Source organism: Crocodylus porosus, unplaced genomic scaffold (assembly GCF_001723895.1).
Source record: "Crocodylus porosus isolate Cpor-Errol unplaced genomic scaffold, CroPor_comp1, whole genome shotgun sequence".
NCBI classification, from domain to species: Eukaryota; Metazoa; Chordata; order Crocodylia; family Crocodylidae; genus Crocodylus; species Crocodylus porosus.
In genome coordinates this window covers 3,839,108-3,854,505 of record NW_017728939.1, presented here as the reverse complement: position 1 = coordinate 3,854,505, position 15,398 = coordinate 3,839,108, and the positions used below count along the sequence as shown (strand labels likewise).

Here is a 15,398-nt window from a genome sequence, read left to right as displayed (position 1 = left end):
GTTCTCCTCCAGCCATACTGCCTGTAAGGGAGGGGGAGCCACCCTCTCTTCACACCAGCTAAACATTCCCCACCACCCTGTGTTTGTGTGTACTGTCTACTGTTGGAGAATGCCAAAATTGTCTTGTACAAGTGGCAGAAATGGGTCTGGGGATCAGTACAGTCAGGGTCTTGGAACATATCTCGATTTGTTACGGTGTAAAGTGGGTTCTCTTTTTGCGAATTCGAGCTAAAAATGTGCCATTTTCCAGGAACGCATGTACGGTGTAAAGCAAGGGAAACCTGTATAGTGTTTGAAGCATTGGTAGGCTAGGCTTCCAAATTGCTTTAAAATGGTAGATGTATCACTAAAACATTGATACCTATATGTATAGGGGCATTTTATTTTAATTGCTGATTTGGGGGTTTGATCAGAAAATTTGCAGTTTTTTTTAATTTAATTTATTTTTTTTAATTAGGGAAAACCAGGAACTCTGTTTATGAGAGTATGCAAGCTTTAGTAGGGGTTAGGCTGCAGTGATTTATGGCTTGGCCTATCTACAAGTTTAGACAGATCACATCACAAATGGATTCAGTCAGCAACAAGATTTAACTGTTTAAACAGGGTTCACAAGCCGTACAAAGGCCAGTGCAGAAAAGCTTCTGTCTGGAGCTCTTGGTCTGTTCCATGTGCTTAGCAGAGCTCACTTTCAGCAGATGGTATTATTGCATAAGTAACTCTGAGCAGACTTACAGCCTGTTTCTTCTGTGTCATTCCTATGTAGCACATTCCAGGCTTGATTGTAAATGCCCATGTCTCAGACTCTCAGTTCCTTGTATTTTCACTTTCTTGTTTCAGAGGATGGCACTGATCCGCAAAACCACCAAGAAATAACCTCTAGGAATGGCAGGGAGATGACTGCGGTGCATTTTGGGATATCTGCCTCTAAGCTGAAGCCTCCATGACACCATCCATGGGATATTTTTTTTAATGCTTTACAGAGAAGCATATATTTTTATTAACAGTGCAGCAATATCTGACTTTATGAGGAGATCTGCCAAAAAACATTATATGCCCCCTTCCTCAGCCCCTCAAAAGAACGCAACGTATCTTGAAACAAAGACTTTATCTGTGACTTTAAAGTGGTTTATCGTCTAAGTGATTATCTGAGGGACAGAGCATCTTGGTCTTGTTTGGGACAGTATTAGAAGCATCTCTAGAGGTTTTTGTTTCCTCTTTCACTCCCTACCAGTTCCCAGTACTTTGTAATGTCAGTGTTTGTATAAATATTTGCATTTGTTTTACATGAATAAAGAAGAACCATGGCACAGTCTTGTGCTGTTCCCATTAAACAGTTTCAAATAGGGTATCTCCCAGCAGTTGGAGCTGGACTGCTTGGTTTGTGAGACCTTGGGGTTTGTTTATTCAGGTTGTTAGTATTCGAGGTACGGAGACTGACTCCCCTCTGCTGGTTTCCTCTAGATCAGGCACTGTGCACTGTCTTGCCTGAATCGATTCCTTTGGTTTGCAGGCTTTTAATTGGGAACACGTCATCAGTACATGATTCACTTTAAATATCCTAGAGAAGAAACTGGAATTGTTGACTTGAGTTTTGACCCTGTTCACTTCAGAAAGCAGGTGAGAAGTTCTTCAAATTACAAATGCAGGAGGAGAAGGCTGTTGGTTCCTAAAATTGCCGGTCTTGAGTTCCGGATTGACAGGGCTGAAACTGTGTGTGGCTGGGTCCCCCAAAAAAACCTAACATGCACCTGATCCTAAGTGTAAGCCATCAAATTTCCAAACTGCTGCAGCACCTCAGATGAAATTGCAACATCTCATCTGCTTTACACTAACATGTAAATGTAAACAAAGCAAGTTGATTATAATAAGGTTTATTTGTTAAGAATTCTGATTAAATTGATAAGCTCAAACACCAAGTTGAGTCTTATGGGCTTGATAGTACTAGGGACTGAACTCTTTGATGGACTAAGCAGTAACATAGGGTTCCTTCTGCTGCTTTCCTAGTATCTGACGTGATCAGTCAAAATCAGGGATGTGATACAGCTCTCTTAAGTGTCTGTAGTTCATCTCTGTGCCCAGCTAATACCTATTTTCAGTTAACTTCATTTCATTTGGCAGTCACCTGAAGAGCCAAACATTTTAGGAAACAAAAATAGTTACCAAAATAGATTAAATTCTGATTAGGAACCAGGAGGTGAAAGCTACCCTGGTCTTGAACCTTAGGGTATTTCGATATTGTCTAATGCCAAGAACACAAAAGTCAAGGGGAGTGCTGTTGGCTCAGAACCAGATCACTAAGTCTGATAATTAGGCCTGAAAGGGAAGCTGTTTTGCTTAAATAAAAAGTGCCTCTTTACATATTCAAAACGTAGTCTGTTTTCTAAGCAGTATCCTTTCAAGCAGAAGGTAAGCCTAGCTATAAGTAGGGCCTCAGGGGCTGGAAGTTTTCAGCCAGATGCTATGTAATCGGGTAGGGTGTAATGGTAAAACAAGGTGACTTAGGTTTTAAAACTAGGAGTTGCATTAGTAGGAAGGGAGCTGCTGGTATGTCAAGTGCTGCTGACAAGGCTTTCTGTAGACTCTGGCTGCATATATGCACTTGACAAATACTTTACAAGCAGAACAGCAGTTGGAACGTTTACTGCACAGAAAAATGCAACATCCATAGAGTTTCTATCCCCAGGTGTTTAGGTTTCCCCCACCTCCTGATTCTACTATGCCTGTACATGCTGTCTGGGGATAATAGTATTGCCATATTCATTGGCATGGCTAGTATTAAATAATTCCTCCTCTATTAGGATAATAAAGCCAATGAGAAATATGAATAAAACATTTAATCAACATTCAAGTGTACATTTCTGCCTTTTCCAGTGCTTACGCCATTTCATTGCTGTTTTGAATCTTCGAAGTGCATAGGGTGTTGCAACACACTGAAGTCTTTGGATATGAGTATATAGCTGTCACCCTTTCCAATTCTGTTTGTTGCCCAAGTTTTGAGGCATTACCTTGTAATGAAAGACTGCAGTAACTGTCCTTATATATCATTCAATATTGTCTAGCTGCCGTGTCTTGTAAGAGGAGGTGGACACTGGTAGTGTATTCTGGCTTCTTGAGACTTGCAGTGTCTTACTAACATGTGCATTTCTTTTTCTGCTCTTGTTTTCCTGGTGTTTGTACTGTAGTCACTGCTGTGGGCAACAATCCACTTTTCACTCCATCCCAGTCCTTACTTGGGCTCATTACCCCAGTTTTCAGTGCCTCATAGATTCCCATAGTCAGCACTTGGAAGGCAGCATCCACATTGCTACTGTTCTTAGCAGATGTCTCGATGTACTTTGCCCCCAGTGAGGAAGCCAGCTTCTCACCCTCTTTCCTTCCAACCTTGCGCTCTGCTATCAGGTCACACTTGTGCCCAACCAGGACAAAAACGATGTGAAAAGGTTTCACAGTTTCTGTCGCTTCCCGATGCCACTCACGGATGCTTTCAAAGGATGCTCTGTTGGTCAGGTCAAACATCAGCACTCCCCCAGCAGAGTTGCGGTAGTAGGAACGTGTCACAGATCTTAGGTACAAAGAGGGGTACACGTGAGACTTGACATTCTCTGTTTTATTACCTTCCTAAAGATCATCTTTGTGACATGGAAGCAGTGTGAAGTGCCTGAAAGTCAGAAGAAAGCCTGCCTCCCCCAAAATTTTCATTTAATTTTTTTCTGAAATACTGAAGCTGAAATTTTTCAATTCAAAATAGCATCTTGCTACCCCATGGCACCTGGAGTATAAGATACCTGGATTGCTATTCTTTATGGGCTGGGCTTTCTGATGAAGTTATATTTCCCATGATGGACTATTTTTTTCCTGGCTGATGGTAATGGATGTTTCATTAAAGAAAAATCCTACTGATCATGTATTATGGGAAATGTAGTCCAGCTTACAAGTGAAAATGAGAACAAAAATGATACTTTTCATACAACAGCACATTGACATATTGAACTGAAAATGTTTTGGTGTTTGCTACTGACTTTCTATGAGAAGCAGACACTCTAGGGAGGGGGTGGGGGGGAATATCATTCGATTACTCAATTTTCTACCGAAATGGTTTTGAAGGATTTTTTGTTTTCAGCTCTTGGTCTTAGAAGTAGGGCCTTTCTATGCTGTATGTCCGGTCACTGAGCATTATTTTGATTTTCATTTCAGTCAGCTGTAACCAACACATTTAACTTGTGTGTATAATGCTCCTTTCCCCAACTCTAGTGTAGGTTTATATATCTCCTCTGCTGTCTGTCAGAACAGGTTAGGAAAATTCAGTTAATTTCGGCATTCGGCCTCTGCCAGACTGCTGCCTGGAGTTTGTGGGGCAAGTCTCTTGGGAATGAGAAAACCAACCCATCTGGCTACAGTTCTAGTGCCAGAGTTAGGATACAAGACCGTATGCTAAACCCACCATAGAAAGGCATTACACTGCTGGAGGATTAACTGCATGGTATGTTTACAGCTAGTCATGGCTCTATCTACAGCAGATCTCTGGGAACTTTCCCTACTCCTGCCCAGCCACCAGTGAAGATCCACCTGCTACAGCCATAGCACAGGGGTGGGCCAAGTTCAGGCTGAGGGCACAAACACAGAGGCATTGACCAACTGAGACCTGTCTGTTCCTGCTTCAGCCAGTGGGAGATGTTGTAGCTTTGTCTACAGCGACAGGTTTCCTAACTGGTTCTTTACTGGCAAAAGCTCTAGTGCAAATGAGGTTTCAGGAGTCATCTTTATCCCTTCAGTTCCCTTGGCACATCTGAATACTGTACACTTCAGGAGTGAGCAGCCCATTTCTTTCAATGGGGTGGTTGCTTGGTTCATAATAGTTCGAAGAAGAAGAACGCTCTGTGCTTAGGGCCTTGGCGTGCTGGATTGGGAAGGGCTTTGGACTGACATAAGTGGCTGGTGTGCCAGGTAGCGCCTAGAAATCAGGCCAGAGTCTCCCCTTCCACTACCGTACATTATTTAAGTCAGTAGAGTTGAGTTATCTGGCTGTAAAATGAGTTGAAAGGCAGGAGTAGGGAGAATCAGGCCTGACACGTACGTATAAACCTGATCACATGAGTGGCAGCCCACTGCTGACAGTCTCTGATGAGAGTGCTTTTCCCACCCTGAAGGTTGTTCCTGGATTTCTCCTTGCTTACTTTCTTTATGACTGGGAAGAATCCTGCTCCCAATGGAGTCACTGGGACTTCTGCCACTTATTTCAGTAGGAGTAAGGGTTTGAATAGCTATATCTAGAAGGGGAGGAACAAAGCAGATCAGCTTACTTTGCTGCATCAGGGTGTTCAGATTGCTTTTTTTCTCTCCCTGCATTGAGTATCACTTGGCAGGCACTTGGCTCCCAAATTTCAGCTCTGATTTCAAGACCTGACCCCCAGGGCTGGAGACTCAAGAGGACTCTACAGTATTGTTAGCGAGTTAGCTGGAGTGTGTGAGCCAGCCTGTGTGCAACTCCCCCTGGGTGCACTGCACAGTGAGGTCCTGTGAGTATTGTGCATCCCTGGTTTAAGTGCTGAATGACTCCCTCCCTATTTCTGTGCCATGTGCTACCCTCCCTGACGCAAGGCTCTTTGTACATGGAGTCAGAATAGGAGAGGTGGAGATCCCAGCCCAGCTTTATGAGTCCTCATGCCCCATCACTGAATCCTCTCCTGATACCTCACAGTTTGCCCCTTTCAGGAGAGACCAAAGAGCACGTGGGTCTACTATCTTCCTGAGACAGAGTCCAGAAACATCAGCTGGGGACGATAGCTCAAGTGCTGCCCATGCTTTTCTTGCTCTGAGATGCTGAGTTTCCGAGCCTGTTAATACAGCCCCTTTCCCTAAACAGCAATCCAAGTACTGCCCTGGTGTTCCCTGCATCTGCATGAAGTCTGTCACCTCCACTGCAATTTTAAACCCCCTTTAGCTGCCCATCCAGCTCTCTGCCCTCCCCCTCCCCTACCACCCTTGATGCTTCTCTGACAAACCTACCTGAATCGCTCCTGCCCAGCCGTGTCCCAAAACTGCAGCTTAACCCGGACCCCAGGTTCAATCTCCATAAATTGGACGTAGAAATCTACTCCCACAGTTTGACTGATGGATTCGAGGAAGACGCCCTCAGTGTAGCGCTTCAGCAGGGATGATTTCCCCACCGTGGAGTCCCCCAGCATAATAATCCGGAACTGGTAGTGCCAGTGTGAATCCATGGGGATGTCAAAGTAGAAAACCCCAGGGGAACAGTACAGACTAGAAGCTGCCACGAGCCCTGAGCCAAGCATATGCAGTACAGAGGAAGAAAGCATCTGAGAGAGGAGTCCCACTGCACTGCTAGTTGGGACTTGCTTAGGTCAGAGTGGGATCGCTTCTTGCTGATGCCTGACGGCTGTGACGTGTTTTTCTCTGTTCAGGCAGGCAGCTGCCACACCAGTTTGGATCTGCTGTTTCTGTAGCCCCCTCCCCCTGAGCACACAATTACAGAAGGTGAAGGCAGAGAAAAGGTTTTTCTTCTGGGACTGATCCTCCCTACACAATAATGCTCAGAGGGACAAGCTAAATAGATGCAAAGCTCTGATGAGGAAGCAGCTCATTCTCATGGCATTAGATTAAGAGAAGAGTACGTGCCTTGCGGTTTGAGAGGACTGGGAGTCAGGTGACCTGGGGTCTATTTGTTCGGCCATAACTGCGGTCTTGGGCAAGCGGCTGCATTTCAGATGTCCCCTTTGGGAAATGAGGATGGTGTTAATGACCACGCTGGGGCATACAAGGCTACATTAGCCTAGTTTTGAGCCCTTTGGAATACACTAGAGACGTATCCTAGTATGCCTCTAGTCTAGCATAACAGAAAATATTGTAGGTTCACATTCCCTTCAAGGGTTTGGCTTTTAGAGGCATGTACTTCCTCTCATCATCAGTTGCCGATCTAGGCATAAGCCCAGGACCTGCAATAGGCAGATGTCTGAGCCACAGGCTTCCTCTGGGAAGATTTTTAACCTGTAAGACATGACCGTGCATGTATCGTATTGTGTTTGTTCATGCCTCGCACACCCAAAGCCAAAGACTGAGCTTTTGCAATACAACTACGTATGAATTAATGGAAGACATGCCTCACACCTGGCTTTGCAATATATATGCATCTGAATGTATAAATCAGTTCTGGGTTCTTTTAATACTGAATGTAGACTTGTCCTCAAAACTTGTGGAATGCAGAATCAGGCTGCAGGAGCCTTTCTTGTCTACACACAGCCATTGTCAAATAAATGTAACCTACAACTTCCCAGTGTGCAGTTTTGTCCTTCTGTAGTGCTGACTGCCCAAATATATTGGTTGATATATCTAGCACCGCTTTGGTTAGCTCTGGTGACTCAGCTTCGGTAGCAGAGGCTTATGTTTGAGATGCAGAGTTCATAGGTTCAGTTCCTGGTGCAAATGAGCCACTGAGCAGTTTGGCATTGCACTGACATAATCAAAGAGGTTCTGTTGATTAAATTCCCTTGGTGTGAGACTTTCCACTACAGCAGCTGTCAGGAGGGTGGCAGCACTGGTCTTCCCCAGCTGGATACACCGGCATTGAATCTTAGAAGCAGTAGTATGGGGTAACCGGAAACATGCTACTGTGCTAAAGGCAGTGTAAGAGCCTCAGTAGACCAGGAAAGGCTTGTTCAATTTGACTTCCGTGTTCCTAGTGAGACAATTCTCACACCTGTTCTCTCTTAAAGCCCACTAATGCAGGAATGAAACACCAATGTGGCTGGTCCACATTGATGGTCTTAAGAAGAAACAAGATAGCTCAATTTGGGACAATAGGAGAGAGGACAGACAGTTCATCCTGGGAAGGAAGTTATCTTCTCAACAGAGGTTTAAAATACTTGAAAGAAGATACAATACCATGATAATGAGGGAAGTTTGAATGGGTGGCAAGACTCCTGGGTTCTCTTCCTGCCACTATTCTGATCAGGTCTCTTGACTTTTTAGCGCTTATTTACCCACCTATAAAATTAGCATTACTTTCTGAATCCTGCACCATCACAGGAGGGCAATGAGACTTCATTAGTTAAAATTTACTAAATGATTTACATTCAGGTACAGTAGAGCCATATAGCAGCAGAACAGATCCACTCTTTCCCAGCATAGAGTTCTCTTCCCCAGTGCCCAGACTTAAATGAACCACCAAATTATGGAATGGAAATACAAAAAATGGTCTTAATGAAGAATAAGATACTCACTAGAGGTATTTGAATAGCAGTGATTGTCCTCAGCAGTATATGGCACAGTTTCATATTCACAAACACTGAGACTAGAGAAGGTTTAAATACCCAAGTCCTGTTAAAGTCAGTGGGGGTTTGACTCCATCGACTTTCAACAGGGCCTAGATTTCTCTGCGGATCAAATGCCAGCTTGACTTCAGAGATCAGCAGTAGACCTACCTAAGGAGGAACAGAGCTGGGATTTTCTCTAACTGGCTATGTATGGTGTCATAATCCCATTGCATAGGAGGAGGCATCAGTCCCTAGTAGTTTTTCCTCTGGAGTTTTAAGTGTTGAAATCTAGTCAAACAAAAACAACCATCACAGGCAAGGAGATGGAGACCTAATGCACAGAACACTAGTGGGACAGACAGGAGAGGAGGGTCGACCCTTGAGCTGCCCTGTGGCCTTGACAAGTACATCATTTCTCCTTTCCACCCTTCTGATTGTTTAGATGGCAAGTTCTGTTAATCAAGGGCCATCTGTTCCTGCGTCTATGCAGTGTCCAGCACAGTAGAGCTCTGATCTCAACTGAGGTCTCTAATGTTACTGAAATAACAATAGGAGCAACATTCTGATTTTAAGACATGCTCAAGTTAAGCTTAATAACATGTATAACCAAATCCAATATGATTTTGACTTTAAGATGCCCCCCCATAATTTGATTCTGCACATGACAAATGTATAGATTTGTTATAATTTTCCATAATCTCTATATAATTTTACACACATAGAATATACAGAACATGTATAGAATTTCCATTTATTATTTTCTGCCTTCCCACCCCCCACTGGCTTGTAACTCAACTCCAAGATGAGGAGCCTTTCTCCCCATGTTGAATGAAGGGGAAAAAACTCTCTTCTTGGATTCAAGTAAGTAGGGTAATATGGGATTAAGCTAGAAAATTAGCAAAAAAATTGTTAATTACAAAAGTGGTGCATAAATACTGGACTGGCTCTATGTAGCAAACTTTGCTCCTTTGCACTCACCAATGAAACCAAATCCCACTGTATAGACACGAACATCTGACATATTTGCTCATATTTGCCCCATTGATTGGATCGGATCCATTTACCAGTAACTGAATGTCAGCTGCAATGATCAAAGAGTTTCTTAGTCCTAAAATTAAGTTAAAAAAAATGTCTTTGTGTATTTAAAAGGGGCTTCCTCTGGTAAGAACGAAATAAAAGCCTCTAACAATGGCTTGGTGCCAACTAGATTGCCTGTTTTTCACCTGGAAAGGGAAGCAATTCTCTTTTTCATTAATTCAGTGCAATTCAGCTGTTCCAATGGATGAAAGGATGAGATCCTTTGTTTCTGTTAGAGATGGACCTGTGCCCCCAATTGTAACCCCACGCTGAACGTCAGACTCCTTCCCCATTTCTATTTCTGAATCAGCTCATCCATCCCCATAAAAATGTCACATCCTTGACATCACAGCATCACCTCCCCACCTCCAACACCATTAAGTCCTGGTCCCTAATTTCTTGGTTAACACAGGCATTGTTCTGGTGTTTTTCTCTTCTTTTGGGGTTTGCAAGTTTTCTTCTTGTGAATCACCTTCACCCCATCCCAGCCTTCCTCCAGAGCAATCTCCTTGTTCTTCAGGGCTTCATAGACGCTGTTGACCATAATCTCAAAGGCCAAGTCCACATTAATATTGCTCTTGGCAGATGTTTCAATGAAGTCCATGCCCAGGTAGGCTGCCAGCCCTTCTGCCTCCTCAGTGGAGACCTTACAGTCTGATTTCAGGTCACATTTGTGGCCAATCAGGAGGAAGATGACCTTTTCCATAATCTGGATGCTGGCTACCTCATGGTACCACTCCAGAATGTGTTCAAAGGAATTGCGGTTGGTCATGTCAAACACCAGCAGCACGCCCACGGCGTTCCGATAGAAAGACCTGGTGATGCATCTGGGGACACAAATGAAATAGCTTACCAAACCTCAGCCTAGGGATCTCAGAAGCTTTGATCTGCTTAAGTTCTTCTATTCAGTCCCAGGATGTGATGCCAGCAGTTCTTACTTTGGGCCACACATCACTCTCAGCTCACTCAGAATTGGGGCCCAGATCTTTTTGGTTTTGTTTTTTGCTGCTTTATGACATAAAAAATAAGTTTGGGAGTTGTTTTCTTTCTGTCTTTTACATTTAAAAATAAGGTGTTAACTACTGTGCCATTTTTCTGGAAACTGTATGGACAGTTAAAGGAGTGTATGATTATGACCCCAGAGATGGCAAGGAAATAAATTTATTAGAAAAAGCCTTTAATCAGCTTTATTTGAAACTCCCTGGGTTTGTTGTAAATACTAGGCATGTTTACACATGCCTTTACACTGGTTTAAATTTACTGCGCAGTAAGCGGGAATAGACTGATGTCTACACGTACAGACGTAGAAGTGCATTAATACTGTGTGTGAGCTGACTTGGGACTAAAGTTAGTCCCAAGTCAGTCTACACACACAGTATTTACTGTGCAGTAAGATGTCTACGCGTGCATTACTGTGCAGTAACTAATTGGGCATAAATTTGATATCTGCACAATGCAAATATCAAATTTACATTCAAGGTGGCATAAGTTGCTATATTTATGTGCAGTACAGGCATGCATGTGTAGACGTGTGCCTGTACTGCGCAGCAATTTCAGTTACCGTGCAGTAAATGCACGTGTAGATGTGCCCACTGGGTGCATCTACACGCTCATTAATGTGCCACAGCTACTGTGCATTAAGTTTAATAGTTGGATAATCAAGTACTAAATCAATGTGCAGTAACGTGAACTATTGCGCAGTAGTGCTGGCACACGGGGGTTTTTTGGACGTTAACTGCACAGTAGCCTAATACTACTGCGCAGTAGCATATTAGCACAGGTTTTGCCTGGCATGCTACTGCGCAGTGTTATTAGGCTACCATGCAGTTAGTGTCTCATGTAGATGCACCCACTGAGATCTAGTCAACTCAAGCGCAGAACAAAAACTTTAGAGAAAAGGGTTTTTTGTTAAAGGTATCTCAGCTGACCCTTACTGCTTCAATTAAAGACAGGTATGCGAGTTCTTGAATTGGGATTGTGTCCTCGGACTGTATCTTTGCCCTCTTCTCCAGCATTTTGGGTTGCTTTAGTGGGCCCTCTGTGCTGAGGGATGGAGTAGGGAGAAGGGGCATGCCTGAACTTCAGGCTCACTCACTGTATGGGTCAAGGCCCAAAATCTCCAGACCCCCACAGCTGTATGTACCATATCTTTTGGCAGACACCCCAGCCCATCCTAAAGTTAGAAAGAAAATAGTCAGTGAGATGGTCTGTGCAAGCAAGCTACTCACAAGTATATATATTTTTTGAGACCAGGCCTGTAACTAGAACAGTAATTCCATCCTCCACGCCCTCACTTAAAACACTCAGCTGCACCATCACTGCAGATCCTTAGTCTGCTTCTCCCTTTCTCACACTTGATGGAATCCCTTCTCCAATGGACAGCAATCACTATTTTCCCTTTCACCCCCACAAAGGACATTAGGTAATATCAAACCTTGCCTCGACTCTGAGAAGTGCTAATGGTGTGTTAACTCCACTCTCCCTCCAGCTTCTCTCCAAGAGCAAGCCAGAAATGACTGTTGGTTCACTGCTGGCCAAACAAATAGTTGTAACCGACCCTGAAAATACAGATCTCTTGCAATCCAATCCCTCCCACCCTACCTTTAACTGCAAATACCCTTTCCAAGCCTGGCTGGGTGGCTTCAAGCACATGATCCCATTACATCATAACATTTACAAGGCTGCAAAGAAAACTGGAAGCAAAATACTGTGAAAAACACCGTGCTTGGGCCCTTGGGCACCAGCGCAGCACCAGAAAGAGCAAGACTGAGGCCACACAATGGTCCACGCAGAAAATAGGTCTGGGTGAGCTGGGTTCCTATCTATGGGTAGTGTCTGGGCTGGAGAAGGAAATAAGGTTTTACTGGATCTGAGTTTCTGGGGAGAGGGTGTGTATGTGTGTCTCTCTCTAAAAGGATTAGCTCCTGGCATGTAGCTCTGTGTGTGTGAAGGGCTCTCTCTTTGTCTCACTATGCCCACATTCCTAGAGTTGCCCAGAAACAGGGACCCTTGAGGCAAAAGCCCAGAGGTAACTCCCTGCACCTCTCCTGGGAAGAAATTACCATGCCCCAGGAAGAAAGGGCCCTTGCTGAGATTAAGGCAGATGTACCTCTGTTCAAAGGGCTGCATCTTACAGCCACATTTTTTTTCCTCCGGGCAACTGCGGTCTTCTTGGAATCTCTCTCTCGTGTTCACGGCCTCACGCATTTTAAATCAGAACTTTATAAATGAGAGAAAGTGCCATCCAGTCTAACCCCTGGGTCATCTCACTGTGGGGCTCTGGCCACACAGGGAAAGTTAACCCGTAACTTGCCACTGGTGCTAGGCTTTGTTTGTGGGATTGACTGATTGAGTGGATTGGTGGAAACAGGGGTGCAGGTTGTAGCCATGTTGGTCTAAGGACAAAGGCAGATGAGGTTCTTTGGGTAAATCTGATATCTTTTATTAGACCAACTTAAATAGTTGGAAAATTTTTTTAGCAAGCTTTTGGGTTTAAAAGCCCTTTGTCAGGCTGAGGAAGTCTCTACAGTTGGAGTGTGCGCTTCCTGGATAGAATGAATAGTAAAGAAGCCAGAGGCTGGGCTGGGCTGCATGCAAGATTGATTGGTAGGAACATGCCCCGGAGCTTGCAAGGTAAAGAAAACCCATCAGGTGGACAGTGCTAGACGGGGTGCGGGTAGGGGGTTCTGTGTCCCTGGTCCCCAGGCTCCTCACCTGAACCTCTCCTGGCCGGCTGTGTCCCAAAGCTGTAGCTTCACCTTGATCCCTGGAGGCAGCTCGATCATCTTGCTGTAGAATTCCACCCCCACGGTGGGGCAGGGAGCTGGCCCGAAGCACCTCTCTGTGTATCGCCTGAGCAGGGAGGACTTGCCCACCGTCGAATCCCCCAGCAGGATGATGCGGAACTGATAGTGCCAGTTGCCGTTCAGGTTACAGGCGGGAGGAGATGGTGCTGGCTCCATTCTGAGGTGCCCGAGGAGCAGACAGGCTGTGTGGGGGGCCTGGGGCACCCCTGTAGTCAGGATGAAGCCTCCTGTGGAGGAGGGTGAACTGCTCTGGAGGCTGTGAGACCTGCTCAGGGCAGCAGATCAAGCTTTGCTATCATAGAGAGGTTAAGGACAAAGAATTTAATCAGGAGTCTCCACCCTCATCCCATTACCTTCCTCCCCCTGCCCCACCAGGTGGACTCCCCACTGAGAGCGGAGACAATTTAGCTGGGAGAAGAGGCACTCCACCCCTTTCCTCTCCTAGCCTCAAACCACCCATCCTCACCTCCCCCGCATAAACAAACAGCTCCTCTGTATCAGATTACTACCAGACTCAGGGCGGAGGGGAGAGATGCGATGGGGGCCAGGTCTACATTAACCAAGTTCTGCTGATGTAGCTGTGTCAGGTGAGGGTGTGAAAACAGTCATGCACCCCAGCCAGCATCACCGTGTCAGCAAAATCCATGCTTTGCAACTGAAGAGAGCGCCTTTGCTCATGTTGTTCGGGGAGGGCGTATAACTATGCCAGGAGAAAAACTCCTTGTTTGCCATATGCTGCATCTCCATGAGAGGGGCACTACTAGGAGCGTTCCTCTGGGCTGGCTTCAGCAGAGGCAGTCAAATGACTCCAGGTCCTAGGAATGCAGAAATTTCCAATCCAGATCAGACTGGGGGCCCACTAACCTAGTGTTGCTTTAGAGAAGTAGGCAAGAAACTTACGGTTTCCAAGGAGCCACAGTGGCTTGCTTCTGGAAGCTCTTAGGATTACATATCCCTAGTTGCAGGCCGAAGAGTAGGGAAGCAGAGGCCAGAGGGACAGAGCTCAGCAGATACCCGGGTCAGAGGGTAGGATGGGCATGTCCCACACTTCAGAGAGAAAGGGGAACTACCATGCAATCTGCCAGCTCAGAATGTCCGGAGTGTCTGAAACCTTGGCTCTGTTTAAAAGTGTCAGCAGTTTTGATTTCTGGCTTCATCCTCAGCCACTGCCTTGAACACAGTGGATATGTCTACATGTGTATTTATACGCTTCTAAACTTAAGACAGTTTAGGCACATCTATACATGGATGCACTAACATACAGTAAGGCACAATAAATTTAGGCATGAATAGCTAAGTCACATTAGTGCATGTGCAGATGTGCTAATGCACATTAATGCGGGGTGTGTCCATTGATGCACATTTAATGTGCATTAGTGCATCTACACGTGCACTAATGCAACTTAGCTATTTGTGCTTAAATTTGATACCTACTTTACTCTTTATGCAGGTATCAAATTTAGGCTCACATAGCCTTAACTTGTCATTTTTAAGGCACATAAAAGGCATGCACATGTAAACATGTGCCCTCAATGTCCCTTAAAAGTAGAAATTTTAGGCTAAGCCTGCTTAAAAGAGGCACATGAGCCATTCCTAGTATCCCTTGCAGAAAGGGGCCTAATCCCTTGGAGGAACAGGGCTTTCCTCATGATTGATTAGTATAGTTTGGCTGAGCAGCTCAATTGTTTCCCTCTGAGAATGGGAAAGTGAAAGCCATGAACAGTATTCTTGCTGGACAAAGGGCCAGGAGTTAATTAGCAAAGGGAAGGCTTCCAGTTGAACTGACTCTGTTGTTGCCAGATGAGTTCTGAATGATCCGCAAACAGGTGCTGATTGTTGCTTGCCTGTGTCCCAGGCACTGGGGACAGAGGGAGGGGGCCTTTGATGTCAACACCATCCCTTGAACTACCCCAGGCTGTCCTTTATCCCCTCATACAAAACATCTTAGTGAGCAAAACTAATGAGGAGGGTTTTCAGAGCTGGAGGAGTTAAACAATAGATGTTAAAAAAAGAATGTGATAGGGTCAGAGTTCATGTACTTGGGGGGGGGGTCCTGCTTTGTACAGTGGAAGTGTGACCTAATGAGTAGGGCATTGGAGCATGACTCAGGAGACTTGGTTCTAGCCCTAGCTCTGCCACTGGTCTGTGCCTCAGTTCCCCCATCTGTCAAATGGCACTAACCAGCCTCTTCTTGTGAGCCATCAAGGAAAGATCTCAGTTCTTGGGTCCCTCTCCCATCTCTGGG

General features: G+C 45.0%; 3 protein-coding genes across 4 annotated transcripts in view; 1 reads left to right on the top strand and 2 right to left on the bottom strand.

Annotated features, from left to right (window-relative positions):
- The window catches only part of TAF12 (TATA-box binding protein associated factor 12), a 12,306-nt gene extending 10,995 nt beyond the window's left edge, over positions 1-1,311 (top strand). For both annotated transcript variants that reach the window (XM_019547693.1, XM_019547695.1), the window contains one exon: positions 838-1,311. In XM_019547693.1, coding sequence (XP_019403238.1) covers positions 838-873 — 36 coding nt within the window. In that variant the 3' untranslated portion in view covers positions 874-1,311. The remainder of the gene's footprint in view (positions 1-837) is intronic.
- A 759-nt stretch (positions 1,312-2,070) lies between these two features.
- Positions 2,071-7,310, bottom strand: LOC109318430 (ras-related protein Rab-39B-like). Its single transcript, XM_019547692.1, has 2 exons — positions 6,007-7,310; positions 2,071-3,562 (listed from the first exon to the last, which is right to left on the bottom strand). Exons 1-2 carry the CDS (start codon positions 6,315-6,317, stop codon positions 3,130-3,132), a joined length of 744 nt encoding a protein of 247 aa, XP_019403237.1. The 5' UTR covers positions 6,318-7,310; the 3' UTR covers positions 2,071-3,129.
- Positions 7,311-7,943: 633 nt separating this feature from the next.
- Positions 7,944-13,465, bottom strand: RAB42 (RAB42, member RAS oncogene family). The gene is made up of 2 exons (XM_019547691.1): positions 13,062-13,465; positions 7,944-10,174 (listed from the first exon to the last, which is right to left on the bottom strand). Exons 1-2 carry the CDS (start codon positions 13,307-13,309, stop codon positions 9,751-9,753), a joined length of 672 nt encoding a protein of 223 aa, XP_019403236.1. The 5' UTR covers positions 13,310-13,465; the 3' UTR covers positions 7,944-9,750.
- Between the last annotated feature and the right edge of the window lie 1,933 nt (positions 13,466-15,398).